The following is a 17,586-nucleotide window of genomic DNA, read 5'->3' as shown; positions in this document are numbered from 1 at the left end:
TTTTTATCTGCCTAGTCAGGAGTAAGGACCTAGTTCCTTGCTGGGATCTCTGGTCCTGGCAAAAGTTTTTATTTTCTAGATATTTTTAGCTTTTCTACGGGTTTTTCCTGTGAGTTCTACTAGCAACTATGCCGGAACTGGGCGATGTGCTGAATATATAGATCCAGTGGTCACCCCAGTTTGCCAACCAGCGTGCGCAGGCCTTCGGTCCACAATGGGTCGGCTGCGACATAGTCCCACTGGACGGGGATTGGCCCCACTATTTAAACGTCTCGCCAGGTCGCATACGGCCATGTCTAGGCCAGAGTCTCAGCGGTCCTTTTTGGCTGACAGATCCCCCCCCCACTGAGTAAATGTTCCCCCCACTTCCCCTGGCGGATTTTGGGGTGGACACAGGCCCCTCCCTGGGACGGTTGGACCCTCACAATCCCGGGTTCCCCTCTGTCCTGTCATGCACCCCCTCTTCAACCTGCCCCCCCTCACGCTGGGGGCTATTTGGGCATACTCCCGGGGGCTGGAGCCACGTTCCAGGCTGGATGCGGGGGGGTCTCTGTACCTCCAGGGCCCACCTGCCAATGGATCCTGTTGTGAAGTCTGGGGGGTCCCCATGAGGGTCCTCAGCTGCTATGCAGGCTGCAATTTTCTTGTAGCCTCATGTGCTGAGAAGATCGGTGGCCATCTTGGTACTCCCGGCTCTGCCATTGTGCTGTTTTTTTCTGATAGGACTCTGAATGGGAGTTCCTGGAGGTGTTTTTCTGTGGGTGGAGCCCCTCCCTATACCCTGGGCGGTTTCTCAGCTGGTTTCCTTTTGGATCAAGCTTGCTGCTGACACGTGCATACGTTCTTGGTCTTCTGCTGCATCGTGGTACAGTAAGTCTCGGGGTCTATCTCTCTCTCTGCTGGGGGTCTCCAGTGCGATTGCTTGACCTTCGGGGGGTGCTGCAACACAGTGGGACTTTTTTTTTTTAAAAAATTGTCACTTTTTCAGCTTTTTGCTGATGGGTTCCCCTGGTGCAACATGGACCCTACAGATCATGTGTCCCCACCTGACCCCTTCAGGAAGGCTTCGGGGCCCTCCAGATCCCAGCTATCTACTGATGCAATTTTGGCGGTCCTGGAAGCGTTTGTGTCCCGGGTCTAGGTGGTCTTTAAAGGGCGAGGTGCTAAGAAACACCCTCCGCCTACCCCTGCCACATCTGATGTCTCAGGTTCTGAGTCTGACTCAGCCACCACAGACTGGAGTCTCCCTGCCAGGTCCGCTTCCTCACGCCCTGTCTCTTCTGACAGTGATGATGACATTTCTACCTCAACTGCCGCGCAAGATAAGGCGCTGGAGGTCGCACTAGTTTCTGTGCGTGAGACCCTAAAATTGTAAGGACGCAGCTGTGACTGGGGCGCAGGTTACCTTTGGCACTCACAAGCCATCCAGAGTGGCAAAGGTGTTTCCCTTTCCTGCGTATTTTGACAACATGCTCAAAAAAGAATGGGACTGCCCAAAGAGCACCCCTGGAGCGCCTAAGTGGATTGCTAGACGCTAACCTGATAAAGAAGTGGACTGTGCCACCTCCGGTGGACCCTCGGTCTCAAGACTGAATAAGGCTACTGTTCTAGCAGTGGAGGATTCCCTGTCCTTTAAGGATCCGGAGGATAGGAAGGCGGAGACTGTGGCCTGGAATATGTACTCCTTGGCGGGGTCTGCACTGAGACTCGGGTTTACGGTTGCCCTTTTCACGCAAACGTTGAATGAATGGGCTAAGTTACTACGCCATAACCTGGAGGGGAAACTTGTTCCCTCTGCCTTCGAGGAGCTGTTGGGCCAGCTGCTGCAGGGGCTGCAATTTGTTTGCGATGCCGCGCTGGACACTGCTCCCATATTGGGCCGACTGTCGGTTTCTACAGCGGTCCTCCGCCGTATACTTTGGCTAAAGTGCTGGTCTTCGGATCAGACTTCAAAGATGTCTTGACTGACCTACCTTTTCAAGGAGATCGCCTGTTTGGAGCTACCCGGGATGACATCATTAAGGGTCTCACAGGAGGAAAAAGTACCTTTCTTCCACAGGCTAAAAAGGGTAAGGATCCTCATCGCAGATGGGGTCCCTCCTCCGCACACAAAGTTTTTTCGTTCCTCGGGGTCAGTCGATAAGGTAAAGCCCTTCAAGACTCCCTCAGACGGTTCCAATGGACCCTGGTTTGGCAAACAAAAGTCTGGTTTCTCCAGAACTGCGAACAAGGCCTCCTCGGCCTGAAGGTGCACCCTCACCCGTATCTGGGGTGGGGGTACGTCTTTGCCGGTTTCCAGACCTTTGGCTACCAGACAAATGGGTTGAAGAGGTCAGGCGGTCTGGTTACAAGATCGAGTTTCGATCAGTCCCTCCAGTAAGGTTTTTTCCCTTCCAATGTGCGAATGTCCCTGGATAGCTTGCTGGCGCTCTCCAGGGCAGTTCAGGACCTGGTGCAACAGGGGGTAATAGTTCCGGTTCCGTGTGTGGAACGTTTTTAGGGCTTTAATTTAAACCTGTTCACGGTTCCCAGGAATGAAGGCAAGGTGCGTCCAATCCTGGACCTGAAAGCACTAAATTGCTTCCTGCGAGTTCAAAAGTTCAAGATGGAATCAGTTCGCACGGTGGTGGCCTTCCTATACCAGGGGGATTTCCTGGACTCCATAGACATCATCGATGCCTACCTTCACATCCTAATCTGTGCAGGACACCAACAGTTTCTCCGTTTTGCATTGGGGGAGGATCACTGTCAGTTTGTGGCGTTGCTCTTTGGTCTCACCTCTGCTCCTCGCGTCTTCACAAAGGTATTGGCTACGATCCTGGCGCTATTGCGGCAGCGGGGGATATCGGTGCTGGAAACAAATCTGGCAATCGCCATGAGAACTTGGGTTGATTCTGAACCTTCAGAAGTCGTTCTTGGTCCCTTCCATGAGACTCGATAATCTGGGCCTGACTTTGGACTCATCCCCAGCCAGGGTGTTTCTTCCTCAGAAAAAACTCCAAAAGCTCCAGACTGCGGTTCAGCTGTTGCTGTCCAGCAAATGGTCCTCCCTTCAGGCCTGCATGAGAGTTCTAGGACTGATGGTGTCATCCTTTGAGGCGATCCCCTTCGCTCAGTTCCACACGAGAATCCTCCAGAAGGAAAATCCTTCCCAAATGGAACAAGAATTCAAATTCCATGGACATTCAGATCCAGCTGAGCCAGGCGAACAAGGAGTCCCTGATCTAGTGGCTTCGGTCCCCAATGCTCAAGCAAGGGAAATCCTTCCTCCCTATATATTGGACAATTGTCACCATGGATGCAAGTCTGTCCAGATGGGGGGGGGGGGGGGGTTCTCGGCAGGTTGTCTGCTCAAGGAGTCTGGTCCCTGGAAGAATCCAGGTTACTGATAAATGTTCTGGAGCTGAGAGCTTTGCCTAGTACACTGGACCAAGCACCTGCAGGGTGCCCAGCACCCTCTAGCGGATGCCACAGACGCGCTGGTTGCCCCGTGGGGTCAGTATCAGCTGATATATGCTTTTTCTTCTCCCAAGTTGCTGCTAAGACTTCTTCGCAGGATCGAGGCAGAAGGGATTACGGTCATTCTTGTGGTTCCGAACTGGCCTCGCTGAGCTTGGTACGCCGACCTGGTCAGACTAGTCGCAGACGCTCCTTGGAGACTTCCTCACAGGGAGGATCTACTGTCTCAAGGGCCAGTCTTCCATCCTGCTTTACAGTCACTGGCTTTGACGGCTTGGCTGTTGAAAGCCAGGTGCTGAAGGACAGGGATTTGTGTGCTTCAGTGATTGCCACTCTGCTTAAACCGAGGAAAGCGACTTATAGGAAGATTTATTTTCGTACATGGAAGTCTTTTATCACGTGGTGGGAGTCTCTTGGGGTTCCCCCTCGCTCTTACTCGGTGACTCAGATCTTGACTTTCCTTGAACGGGGAGTTGATCAAAAGCTGGCCTTGAGTACTATCAAGGGTCAGGTTTCAGCCTTGGCAGTTTTCTTCCAAAGGCCATTGGCCAACTATTCCCTGGTGCGTAACTTCATCCAGGCAGTGCGACACTTGGTACCTCCAGTGCGACCTCCGTTGCCACCTTGGGGCCTTAATTTGGTGCTGTCGGTTCTCCAGAAACCTCCCTTCGAAAGTTTTCTGCAGTTTTCCCTGCTTACCTTATCCCAGAAGGTGGCCTTTTTGGTGGCTATCACTTCTGCGCGCAGGGTGTCGGAACTGGCGGCGTTGTCCTGTCGTTCTCCCTACCTGGGGGTTCACAGGGATAAAGTGGTACTTCATTCGGATCTGTCCTTCTTCCGAAGGTAGTTTCCAGTTTTCACTTAAATGAGGACATCTTGTTACCCTGTTTGTGTCCTAAGCCAAAACATTCAAAGGAGTTTGCAGTGCATACTCTGTATGTGGTTCGGGCAATCAGGGTGTACTTGGCGACTACTGAGTCTTCTCGGAATTTAGATTCGCTCTTTGTACTCACAGATGCCCCTAAGAAAGGGCTTATTCGATTAAGGGTCAGGTTCCTCCTTTCCCTGTTAAGTCGCATTCTCCTTGGGCGCTTAGTGCTTTCTGGGCTTTTCACCATCAGGCATCTGTTCTTCAGGTTTGCAAGGCGGTTACCTGGTCGTCTGTTCACACCTTTACCAAATTTTATAAGGTGGATGTGCTGGCATCTGCAGATGCCTTCTTTTGGCCCCAAAGTTTTGCAGGCTTCTGTTTAGGGGTCCTTTTGGCCTTTTTTGAGGGTGTTAACTGTTTGTTTGAGGTGGGCCTCATCTGTTATTCTGATGAGTCCTGTGTTGCCTAGTTGGCTATGGTTTAGCCTTGGGGAATTATTTTTCTGTTGTTCCCACCCCTCATTTTATGGCACTGCTTTGGGATATGCATCAGAGACTGCATCCATCAATGAACGATAGAGAAAACTGAATTTCTCTTACGTCCTCCGACAGTCGCCGCATCTTCATATTCGTCACAATGGGGTAATTGACCTTTGCTCCGTAGGAGTAGCTAGGCAACAGAATATGTCAATATTAAAGCTTTTAACATATTCCACCCCCAGGGGGTGGTCCCCTCAGTCAATACCCTCCTACTTCCTGTATCCATACCTCAGTTTCATTGTCTAGCTTGTCAGGAGTAGCTGGATGTCTCTATGCTGGGGCATTTTGTCTCAGCCTTTCTCTTCTTTTTTGATTTTGAGTTTTTTTCTCTCTCTTTACTTAGCTGTTACTTTTGTCAGCATTAGTTAGGTCTTCTGATGAAGAGGATCATGCGGGCTGGGTCTCGGGCTGGCCCCCCTGGTCGCAGGTTGTGGGTCAGTGGCTTCCCAGCCTGCCATCGAGCGTTCAGTCAGGTATTTTTCCTGGCATTTGTGAACGACCCATCCCTGTTCGCTGCAGGGATGCTATGGTGAGGTGGCTACCTCACTGGACGCCATGCGGTTTCGCACCGCAGTTCTCCTGCGTCCTGGCTGCGACTCTCCCTGTCCCATGTGCAGTGGCTTGATCGCTTGTGCGGGTTCCCCACGCCATTTAGGAGGTAAGTGTATCTGTGTGGGGACCTGTCTGTTTGGGGGGTGTCAGTCTGGGACTGTGTAACCCTGCCTCTGTTCACACTAAAGGACTCCCTATCTGTCTTGGCTGCATTCTGTGGGCTGCAAGGAGGGGGGCTAAGCTGCACTGTTTCTGTGTCAGACTGTGTGCTGTTTTTTACTGTGTGACAGGCTGTGTGCTGCGGGGCATGATTGGATCGTGTTATGCACACTTGCGGCGACCGCTGCTGCGGTCCGCCATTGTTTTATTATACTGCACGTGTACTGTGGTTTTCACTGTGTGTGGGGAGCGGCGTTTTCGGCGCCAAGCGCCGCCATTTTGGCGGCGATCGCTCCGGCCTCATGCTAGCACTGCGGGCGGCCATTTTTCTGTAGCCTTCCATAGGCTTTAACAGAGCGCCCTGTGTTGCATCACTTCCTTTTCATTGGGTGCACCGATCGAGGCAGCAGCAGCGGTGGTCTCTCCAGGTTTTATCCTCTCTATCCCTGTTATCCTTGCCTGAGTTTGTACTTTTCCCTGTGGGGGTCGGCTTTGTGCTGGTGTGTGAGTGCGGTGGGCTGCGCTCGCCGCGCTTTTAAAGGGGCAGTTACCCTTTTATTCTTCTGCAAACTTTTGGGGGCATGGATTCTCAGGAAAGCAAATTTCCTCTCACTCTGGTGGGAGGCCAAGGGGCTGCTGTTTCCCCCCCAGGGGGTGATTTGGCTACTGTTGTGGCTAACCTTGCTGCTCAGGTGCAAATGCTTGTGGCTGCTCAATCCACAAAACGGCCCAGAGTTTCAATTTCCTCTGATTCAGAGGGTGAAGGTGATGGGGCTGCTGTGGCTGGGGTCTCCTTATCGGGGTCCCGTTCCTCCCTGGATCTTGTGGGGTCTGAGGTGGAGGCTGAGGTTGAAGGGGTTGATAATTCTACCCCTGGCTCGTCTGAAGAGCTTGCACTCATGGATGACTTGGTTGCTTCTATCAAACAAACACTGCGTTTGCAGGATGAACCATGTCCTCCTGCTGTCCTGGCCTCTTATGGGACGCAGCTAAGACGCAAGACATCGCAGGTTTTTCCTTGCACTGAAGATTTTCAGCGCGCTGTTAGTGAACAATGGCGCAATTTACGCAAGCCTTTTGCTGTACCAAGTAGGTTCAAGCTGCGTTATCCTTTCACACCCGCTACTGATGAACGTTGGTGTGTGCCGCCTCCGGTGGATCACGCGGTGGCGGTTTTGAATAAGTCCACTGCGATCCCTGCTGAGGATACCCCGGTGTTCCGGGATGCCACAGACAGGAGGCTGGAGTCTCTTGCCCGTCATACTTATTCGGTTACCGGTTCTATGCTAAAAGCTATTTTTGCTTCACTTATGGCAGCTCAGGCTGTCGCGAATTGGACACAGGTGCTTCGGCACGTCCTGGTGGCTGACTCTGCCCCACCGGCGACTCTGGATATGGTGGATCAAATCCATCAGGGTGTCATGTACTTGTGTGATGCGGACTTGGATATAGTACCGTTGGCTGCACGTGTACACAGTGTGGCGGTGTTGTCTCGCCAACTGATTTGGCTGAAGTGTTGGTCTGTGGACCAATCTTCGCGCAAAATCTTAGCTAATCTACCCTATAATGGATCTCGCCTTTTTGGCGATTCCTTGGATACACTGATAAAGGGGATCACGGGTGGTAAGAGCACGCTCTTGCCCCAATTCCACAAGGCTAAGGCTGCTACTGGTAAGAAGCAGGCTTCTTTTCGGCCCTCTCAGGGGTCCTTTCGTGCCTTTCGGTCGCACTATAAGGGTAAGCCTTTCAAAGGTCAAGGCTCCCAAAAGAAGCCGTGGACAGGTAAGCAGAAGTCCGGCCAGTCCGGATCCGCTGCCCATAACAATGCGGCCTGAAGGGGCGCCCTCACCCAGTTCTGGGGTGGGGGGACGCTTGCTCGGTTTTCTTCAACCCTGGCTGGCCCGTGTTTGGGAAAGGTGGGTTCAGGAAATCGTTCGGTCTGGTTACAAGATCGAGTTTCTCTCTCGGCCAGAGAGCAGATTTTTCCCCTCAAATCTTCAACTGTCTCCGGAGCGTTTGCGGGATCTGCACCTGGCGGTGCGGGACCTGCGGGCTCAGGGAGTGGTGGTCCCGGTGCCTCATCGGGACAGATTTCGGGGGTTCTATTCCAATCTGTTCACTGTGCCCAGGAAGGAGGGCAAGGTGCTTCCAATTCTGGACTTAAAGGCTCTGAACCGCTTTGTGCGGGTTCGCAAGTTCCGCATGGAATCCCTGCGGTCGGTGGTGGCTGCCCTATTTCCAGGGGAATTCATGGCTTCCATCGACTTGAAGGATGCGTACCTTCACATCCCGATTTTCGAGGGTCACCAGAGGTACCTTCGATTCGCCATTGCGCAGGATCATTATCAGTTCGTGGCGTTACCCTTCGGTCTCGCTTCGGCTCCGCGGGTTTTCACCAAGGTGCTTGCACCGGTTCTGACCTTGTTGAGAACCCAGGGCATCTCTGTCCTGGGGTATCTGGACGACATTCTAGTTCGGTCTGCGACCAGCCAGGGTCTGGTGAAGGACCTGTCCGTCACGATGCAGACTGTCAGCAACAGGTGTGACCAGAAATGTGTGGACTGACACAGAGAATATTAGGCATAATTAAGGTGTAAAGAATATAATTTATTTAAAAATAAGTGAATAACACAAATGTAAACGCACCTCCAGAAAACTATAACTGTGTAAATCCAATCAGATACCCAAACAATAGTGACACACAGCAAACAACTGCTCAAACCAAATATATACAAAACAGGATAAATGAATAGTAATAGTAACAGAGCCGGGGTCATACACGGGAGATCAAGCAGAGGGAGCTGGGAGCAAGACAGAACAGAGAGAGGGTTGCAGGAGACGGAGTAAGCAAACAGGAAGGAAGGAATCAGGCTGTAGGGTCAGGGTCAGGATCAGAGTCCAGGATCAGGATACAGGGACACAGGCATGCAGGTCAGGCGCACATGGAGACAATACCAAGGCAGTGAGAAGAAGCATACACAGGGTTTAAATATACTTCCTGCAACCAGCATCAGGTGATGACTGATTGCATAAGATGTTCGCTTCTGACTACTGAGAGACACCCGCTGGTGGACACTGGAACTGCAGCTTATGGATCTGGGAGCTACAGTGCCACCAGCAGGTGAGCTCTTTCCTGACAGTACCCCCCCTCTAAGGAGCGGCCTCAGGACGCTCCAAAAAACCCTAGCTAAACCAGTCCATAAAAGACAGTCATTTGCTGCACAAATCCAGAGCAAAAGTTCCTTGTAGGCTGAAGAAGTGCCGGGTTCCAAGCGAGATGCCCCATTGCCAAGATCCAACAATAGGCAAAGTGTCCCACCGCCTGGGTCAGGTGACTGACTGGGTATCCCACCGCTGAGGTCAAGCAACTGGCTGGGTGTCCTGCTGGCCAGATCCTCTGACATGTACAGAATTTGATACTTCAAGTCCCTCAGAACAGCAGGTACCCCATTGCTGGGGTCCCACGAGTTGCCTGCAGACTTAGCCATGGGGTCATGTGACAATACCAGAACTCTGACACAGAAGTGTCTCGCCATAACCAAGTAGCTTGCCTGGTTTCCAGGACTTACTCTGCACTTCAAAAGCCACCTAGGTATCTCTGAGGCACTGGTTACCTGACCCGGGTCCCCTAGTGCACCCAAAGCTGGGGCAAGCGCATCCGGATCATGGAGAGGCACAGATAGTACCCCTCCATTCCCCAGGAGCTTACCATGACCAGGGCCATGAAGGCAAATGCAGCTACTAGTTACCATGGGCATGTCCGGACCACCAGGCTTTGGAGCCATAGGAACAACACTCTGCCAGAGGGACTCAACCGACGCAACCGACAAACGAATCTCAAGCCAAGCAGGTAACCCATATAAAGCATGCGAGGACTCAGAGCTTTCAAACCCATTAGCAGGTGAACACTTTGTTTTTGCATGACAGTCCAACCGAGCAGCTGGTATTGAGTCAGTAGAACCCGGCTGGGTGGTAAGTAGAAGAGAAGTAAGATCAGGCTGGTCAATGGTAAAAGGATCATCAGACGCATGCTGGACATCAAGCATGGGATCATCAGGCTGGACATCTGTCACCGGATCAGAGGCAGAAGAAGGCAGGTTGTCAGACAGCAGATCCCTAGGGGTAGACGTGTCATCGAGCAGCAGACCATCAGAGGCAGGCAGGTTGTTAGGGACAGGATGTCCAGAGACAGGCTGGGCATTGGGCACCTGCCCCTTTGGCTGGGCAACAGGGACCGAAACTTCAAGCTGGGCAACAGGGACCGAAACTTCAAGCTGGGCAACAGGGACCGGAACTTCAAGCTGGGCAACAGGGACCGGAACTTCAAGCTGGGCAACAGGGACCGGAACTTCAAGCTGGGCAACAGGGACCGGAACTTCAAGCTGGGCAACAGGGACCGGAACTTCAAGCTGGGCAGCAGGGACCGGAACTTCAAGCTGGGCAGCAGGGACCGGAACTTCAAGCTGGGCAACAGGGACCGGAACTTCATGCTGGGCAACAGGGACCGGAACTTCATGCTGGGCAGCAGGGACCGGAACTTCAAGCTGGGCAGCAGGGACCGGAACTTCAAGCTGGGCAGCAGGGACCGGAACTTCAAGCTGGGCAGCAGGGACCGGAACTTCAAGCTGGGCAGCAGGGACCGGAACTTCAAGCTGGGCAAAAGGGACCGGAACTTCAGGCTGGGCAAAAGGGACCGGAACTTCAGGCTGGGCAAAAGGGACTGGAACTTCAGGCTGGGCAAAACGGACCAGAACTTCAGGCTGGGCAAAAGGGACCAGAACTTCAGGCTGGGCAAAAGGGACCGGAACTTCAGGCTGGGCAAAAGGGACCGGAACTTCAGGCTGGGCAAAAGGGACCAGAACTTCAGGCTGGGCAAAAGGGACCAGAACTTCAGGCTGGACAAAAGGGACCGCAACTTCAGGCTGGGCAAAAGGGACCAGAACTTCAAGCTGGGCAACAGGAACCGGAACTTCAAGCTGGGCAACAGGGACCGGAACTTCAAGCTGGGCAACAGGGACCGGAACTTCAAGCTGGGCAGCAGGGACCGGAACTTCAAGCTGGGCAGCAGGGACCGGAACTTCAAGCTGGGCAGCAGGGACCGGAACTTCAAGCTGGGCAGCAGGGACCGGAACTTCAAGCTGGGCAACAGGGACCGGAACTTCATGCTGGGCAACAGGGACCGGAACTTCATGCTGGGCAGCAGGGACCGGAACTTCAAGCTGGGCAGCAGGGACCGGAACTTCAAGCTGGGCAGCAGGGACCGGAACTTCAAGCTGGGCAAAAGGGACCGGAACTTCAAGCTGGGCAAAAGGGACCGGAACTTCAAGCTGGGCAAAAGGGACCGGAACTTCAAGCTGGGCAAAAGGGAACGGAACTTCAGGCTGGGCAAAAGGGACCGGAACTTCAGGCTGGGCAAAAGGGACTGGAACTTCAGGCTGGGCAAAAGGGACCAGAACTTCAGGCTGGGCAAAAGGGACCAGAACTTCAGGCTGGACAAAAGGGACCGCAACTTCAGGCTGGGCAAAAGGGACCGGAACTTCAGGCTGGGCAAAAGGGACCAGAACTTCAGGCTGGGCAAAAGGGACCAGAACTTCAGGCTGGACAAAAGGGACCGCAACTTCAGGCTGGGCAAAAGGGACCAGAACTTCAGGCTGGGCAAGAGGGACCAGAACTTCAGGCTGGACAAAAGGGACCAGAACTTCAGGCTGGAGCAGTTCGGCTGGCGTGGAAGTAGGCTGGAGCAGATCGGCTGGCGTGGAAGCAAGCTGGAGCAGATCAGCTGGCATGGAAGCAAGCTGGAGCAGATCGGCTGGCATGGAAGCAGGCTGGAGCAGATCGGCTGGCGTGGAAGCAGGCTGGAGCAGATCGGCTGGCGTGGAAGCAGGCTGGAGCAGATCGGCTGGCGTGGATGCAGGCAGATCGGCTGGTGTGGATGCAGGCTGGAGCAGATCGGCTGGCGTGGATGCAGGCTGGAGCAGATCGGCTGGCGTGGATGCAGGCTGGAGCAGATCGGCTGGCGTGGAAGCAGGCAGATCCGCTGGCGTGGAAGCAGGCAGATCCGCTGGCGTGGATGCAGGATGGAGCAGATCCGCTGGCGTGGATGCAGGCAGATCGGCTAGTGTGGAAGCAAGCTGAAGCAGATCGGCTGGCGTGGAAGCAGGCTGGGGTAGATCCGCTGGCGTGGAAGCAGGCATGGATGCAGGCTGGAGCAGATCCGCTGGTGTGGATGCACAATTGGATAGTGGCAAGATTTTGCAAGTTGGGAAAAACTTTCGTTTCTTTTTGAGTTTTGCCACTGAGGTTCTGCATGTGAACACAGGGCTGTGAGTAGGGGGAGCAGCTGGTAGCAAAGAAAAGCTGGGGGGTTTTGAAAAAGAGGGAGCAGTAACTAAGGAGGATTTCTGAAGGATTGGTGCAGACAGTGGAGAAGAGGTAAGCTTCAAGGAGTTAAAGGCAGGGTAGGTGCAGCAAGTGGGAACAGGGTACTGACATATGGTTGGTAGAAGGGTAAACTGGGCTGCAACTGTGGTTGCTGTGGGTGATGGAGAGAGAGATGTTTGAGCAGGCAGGTGTCTAGCAGTAGGAAGGGGTTGTTGCAAACTGACTGAAGCTGAGTGCAATATATCTGACCATGCTTGTAATAACGGTTGAACAAGATTCAGTTTACACTCTGCCTGTCTGACAAGAGACTGCACTGCATTAATACAATCTACTAGCACCTGTTGGGAACATGCTGAATAGTGCTCAAAGAAATAAGAGGAGTCATCCTCCAATAACCATACCAGTGATTCTACCTGAGCCATACTAAAGGGGGGAGAAAAGTCATCACTTTCTTTAGGAATACTGGACAAAGCCAACTCTGCACAAACTTGAATCAATGGCTGAACATCATCAAACAGCATCCTGCCCTGATCAACTAGGGAATGAGCAAGACGAATGCATTCTAACAGCTGGTCCCTGGCCCACTCCTTTAATATCTGGCAGCAGTATTCCTTTTCCTCTGTCACCAGCAAAGAAAAGTAAATTACCTCCTCAAGATGCATCTTGCCACAAACAACAGAGCTAAGATGGCTTCTCTGTGCAGCCACTTCTGGTCAGGACTGGCCTTGGTATTCTGTCAGCAACAGGTGTGACCAGAAATGTGTGGACTGACACAGAGAATATTAGGCATAATTAAGGTGTAAAGAATATAATTTATTTAAAAATAAGTGAATAACACAAATGTAAACGCACCTCCAGAAAACTATAACTGTGTAAATCCAATCAGATACCCAAACAATAGTGACACACAGCAAACAACTGCTCAAACCAAATATATACAAAACAGGATAAATGAATAGTAATAGTAACAGAGCCGGGGTCATACACGGGAGATCAAGCAGAGGGAGCTGGGAGCAAGACAGAACAGAGAGAGGGTTGCAGGAGACGGAGTAAGCAAACAGGAAGGAAGGAATCAGGCTGCAGGGTCAGGGTCAGGATCAGAGTCCAGGATCAGGATACAGGGACACAGGCATGCAGGTCAGGCGCACATGGAGACAATACCAAGGCAGTGAGAAGAAGCATACACAGGGTTTAAATATACTTCCTGCAACCAGCATCAGGTGATGACTGATTGCATAAGATGTTCGCTTCTGACTACTGAGAGACACCCGCTGGTGGACACTGGAACTGCAGCTTATGGATCTGGGAGCTACAGTGCCACCAGCAGGTGAGCTCTTTCCTGACACAGACTCTGCAGGAGTTTGGTTGGACGATAAATTTTCCAAAATCGACGCTGTGTCCGTCGGTTCATCTTCCCTACCTGGGAATGATTCTGGACTCGGTCCGGGCGAAGGTCTTCCTACCGGACGACAAACTCAGGACTCTTCAGGAGGAGGTCAGGTCCATCAGGGACGTTCCGTGCGCGTCCCTTCGGACGTGCATGCGATGTCTGGGATTGATGGTCTCGACCTTCGAGGCGATTCCCTTCGCCCAGTTTCACACGCGGGGTCTCCAAGCGGAGATCCTGTCCAGGTGGGACGGGCGCCCGCAATCTCTGGATCTCCAGATTTCGTTGAGCCATCGCACCAGAAGGGATCTTCTGTGGTGGCTCCAGTCCCCGGTGGTGTCGGGGGGCAAGTCTTTTCGTCCTCTTTCATGGACGGTGATCACCACGGATGCCAGCCTGTTGGGCTGGGGTGGTGTTCTGGGCGTTCTGTCCGCCCAGGGAACTTGGTCAGAGGAGGAATCCTCCCTTCCGATCAACATTCTGGAATTGCGAGCGATAAATCTCTGCCTTCGACGTTGGACGGACAGGCTGCAGGGCCGTCCGGTTCGGGTGCAGACGGACAATGCCACGGCGGTGGCCTACATCAACCACCAAGGGGGCACCAGGAGTGACCGAGCGGCTCGGGAGGTGGCCGACATTCTGTCTTGGGCCGAGACACACGTCCCGGCAATATCGGTAGTTCAGATTCCGGGGGTGGAGAACTGGCAGGCGGATTATCTGAGTCGCCAATCCCTGGACCAGGGGGAATGGTCCCTCGACCCGGATGTTTTCCAGATGTTGTGCGCGAAGTGGGGTCTTCCGGAGGTAGACCTGTTCGCGTCTCGTCTGAACACCAAGGTGGAAAGGTTCGTGGCAAGGACGCGCGATCCTCGGGCAGACGCGTCAGAAGCGTTGGTAGCTCCGTGGCATCGGTATCAACTGATGTATGCGTTTCCACCGATTCAACTGCTGTCCAGGTTCCTTCGCAGGTTGACCTCGGAACCGCACACGGTGATTCTTGTGGCGCCGGACTGGCCTCGCCGGTCCTGGTACGCAGACCTCGTGAATCTGGCGGTCGATGCTCCGTGGCGTCTGCCTCTGCGAGAAGATCTCCTGTCTCAAGGACCGATATTCCATACTGCTTTACAGTCGCTGGCTTTGACAGACTGGCTATTGAAACCGAGGTCCTGAGGGATAGGGGTCTCTCCCCTGAGGTCATTCACACTTTGATCAACGCGAGGAAGTCTTCCTCGGGGAAGGTCTATTACCGTACTTGGAAGGCCTATTTTGCCTGGTGTGAGTCCAGGGGGTATTCCCCTCGCACATACTCGGTGTCTAGGGTGTTGTCCTTCCTTCAAACTGGTGTTGACCAGCGTTTGGCGCTGGCTACGATCAAGGGTCAGATTTCTGCGCTGGCCGTTCTTTTTCAACGTCCTGTGGCATCTAACCCCTTGGTTAGCACTTTTGTTCAGGGGGTGTGGCCCTTGGTCCCTCCTAGGAGGGAACCTCTGCCTCCTTGGGACTTGAACCTTGTTCTGTCCGTGTTGCAACGTGCTCCTTTCGAACAGATCAGGAAGATCTCTTTGTCCATGTTGTCCAAGAAGGTCGCCTTTTTGGTGGCGATCCCTTCGGCTCGCAGAGTGTCGGAGCTGGCAGCTTTGTCCTGCAGGTCTCCGTATCTGGTCATTCACTTGGATAAGGTGGTCTTGCGACCTAACCCTTCTTTTCTTCCGAAGAGGATTTCGGATTTTCACATCAATGAGGACATTGTCTTGCCTTGGCTCTGCGCGAAGCCTAACCATCCGAAGGAGGTGGATTTGCATTCCTTGGATGTTGTTCGGGCGCTTAGGGTTTACCTGAAAGCGACTGAATCTTTTCGCAAGTCGGATTCTTTGTTTGTCCTTCCTGAGGAACCTCGGAAGGGCATGGCGGCGTCTGCTTCTACCATCGCCAAATGGATCAGACAGACTGTTGAACAGGCCTATGCTTTGAAGGGGAAAGTTCCTCCTATGCCTGTGAAGCCGCACTCTACCAGATCTCTGAGTACGTCTTGGGCCTGTCGTCATGGGGCTTCTGTGGCCCAGGTGTGTAAGGCGGCGACTTGGTCGACCGTTCACACATTCACAAAATTCTACAAGGTGGATGTTCAGGCATCGGCAGATGCTTCCTTTGGCCGCAAGGTTCTTAGTGCGGCGGTTCCTTAGGGTCCTTTGTTTTGGACCCTTGGCTGTTGGGATATATTTTTTATCCCTAGGTTATTTGTTTTTTCCTGGGTTGTTGCTCCTGTTGAGCAAGTTTTTTTTCATGCTTCCCAGCTGGTTTCCTTCCTTTGGTAAGGTTCCTTTCTCTGATGTGGAGACTGCGTTGCCTTGGGCGCGGCTGCGTTTCCCACCCCTCATGTTTGCACTGCTTTGGGACGTCCCCATTGTGACGAATATGAAGAGGCGGCGACTGTCGGAGGACGTAAGAGAAAACTGAATTTTTGTAAAATCTTACCTGTAAAATTCCTTTCTCTGAGTCCTCCGACAGTCGCCGCCCCCGCCCCTCTTTTGGGGTTTGGTTATATACTCTACTGCTATTCCACTAAAACTGAGGTATGGATACAGGAAGTAGGAGGGTATTGACTGAGGGGACCACCCCCTGGGGGTGGGATGTTAAAAGCTTTAATATTGACATATTCTGTTGCCTAGCTACTCCTACGGAGCAAAGGTCAATTACCCCATTGTGACGAATATGAAGAGGCGGCGACTGTCGGAGGACTCCGAGAAAGGAATTTTACAGGTAAGATTTTACAAAAATTCAGTTTTTTGACTTACCGTAAAATCCTTTTCTCTTAAGTTTGACGGATGCAGTACCCATACCTCTATTTGAGTTGGGTTGGTAGTATATTCTCTGGCACTGCTTTGATACAAAACTGACATCCTATGCAGGAAGAGAGGGTATACCCCCTGGGACTGCCCATAGGCGTAGCCAGAACTTTTTTTCTGCCTAGTGTCCCACTCCTGTAGGGGGCAGTATAACCTACTGATATTCATCAGAGACTGCGTCTGTCAATGAAGGTAAGAGAAAAGGATTTTACAGTATGTCAAAAATCCAGTTTTTAATACTGTAGGGATGTGGTGATTGGTAGCTACAGCCGAACCCTTGGCATTGAGACACGTCTTAATATGTTAAAAGAAAAATTACAATCTAATTACAACAAATGTTGTAAATGTTGTAACAAACATCTAATTATAACAAATTTCCTTTGTAGCAAAAGTATGTAGCGAAATTCCATATTATAGTATGTAGCCAAATTCCATTTCATACATTTATACATTTAAACGCCCTGTGCTAGCTATGCTAGTCATACCCCAGCTTTTGATTATGCCAAGATAGAGGAGCTGCACATTGATATCATCCCACTGTGGAATGATTAAATACAGCCTACATTATATGGTTCTGACTGTATTGAAACTATAAACTTACCATATAACCCAAAGCCGCCTACCAACCCAACATCAAAGTTCGTGGCTCATGATACCAGTATGAAGACAGCCCTTCTATGGCCAGGTTTTTCACAACACTGAACACAAGAGGGACATCCTATTATAGCAGGCAGTGCTTGTCGCTGATTTACAATGAACATGTGATGATATTTTGTAAAGGGTTTGCTTTTACACTGAGTTTTTCAAGCACTTTTGTGTTAAAAAAAAAAAAAAAATGCTTCCCTTTTAAAATCAACGTGTTCACACTGGGGCGGTGCACTTCTGTTGCGGTGAAAAAAATCCTGCTTGCAGTGTGTGGGTGTGTGTGGATCAGTTTGAAAGTATCCTTCCAGATTTCTTTGCCTTTGTTACTAGAAAGGCAAAATGGTAGCACTTATGAATTTTACTTTCTATTCAATTAAAAAGCATTTTCACTATACAGTAGATGAGACTAGACAGCTATACTAGGTTGTTGTCTGTCGATACTATTGCTTTTCTCAAGGGAGAGCAAGTAAAGATTTATAAAAGGCACTGCTTGAAGTAACAAACTGATTGCTTGGGGTGTATACATCTTTTTAGTTGTGGGATTTTGCTATTGAAATTTCATTTTTAATGCCCCAACTTAACTAGGTGAAACATAAACTAAATATCTTGGACCAAACAAATTCTATTGTGTTTCAGTTGATGCTGAAGAGGTGGTTTATACTGTGATAGACCAGTTCCAGACTGCGTTTCAACCAACAGTAAGTTCTTATCAGCTTTGATATTAAGTTACACATGTATTCTTTGCTT

At 51.6% G+C, this 17,586-nt stretch overlaps 1 protein-coding gene across 1 annotated transcript in view; it reads left to right on the top strand.

The window, feature by feature from the left end:
- EXD1 (exonuclease 3'-5' domain containing 1) overlaps window positions 1-17,586 on the top strand; it is a gene marked incomplete at its 5' end in the record, with an annotated part of 442,032 nt that overhangs the window by 135,581 nt on the left and 288,865 nt on the right. The window contains one exon of the mRNA XM_082242816.1: window positions 17,476-17,537. Within this exon, the coding sequence (XP_082098942.1) occupies window positions 17,476-17,537 (62 nt within the window). The remainder of the gene's footprint in view (window positions 1-17,475; window positions 17,538-17,586) is intronic.

Source organism: Pelophylax lessonae (genome assembly GCF_965119305.1).
Source record: "Pelophylax lessonae genome assembly, chromosome: 13".
In the NCBI taxonomy this organism is placed as follows: Eukaryota; Metazoa; Chordata; class Amphibia; order Anura; family Ranidae; genus Pelophylax; species Pelophylax lessonae.
This window is presented reverse-complemented; position numbering and strand designations above follow the sequence as displayed.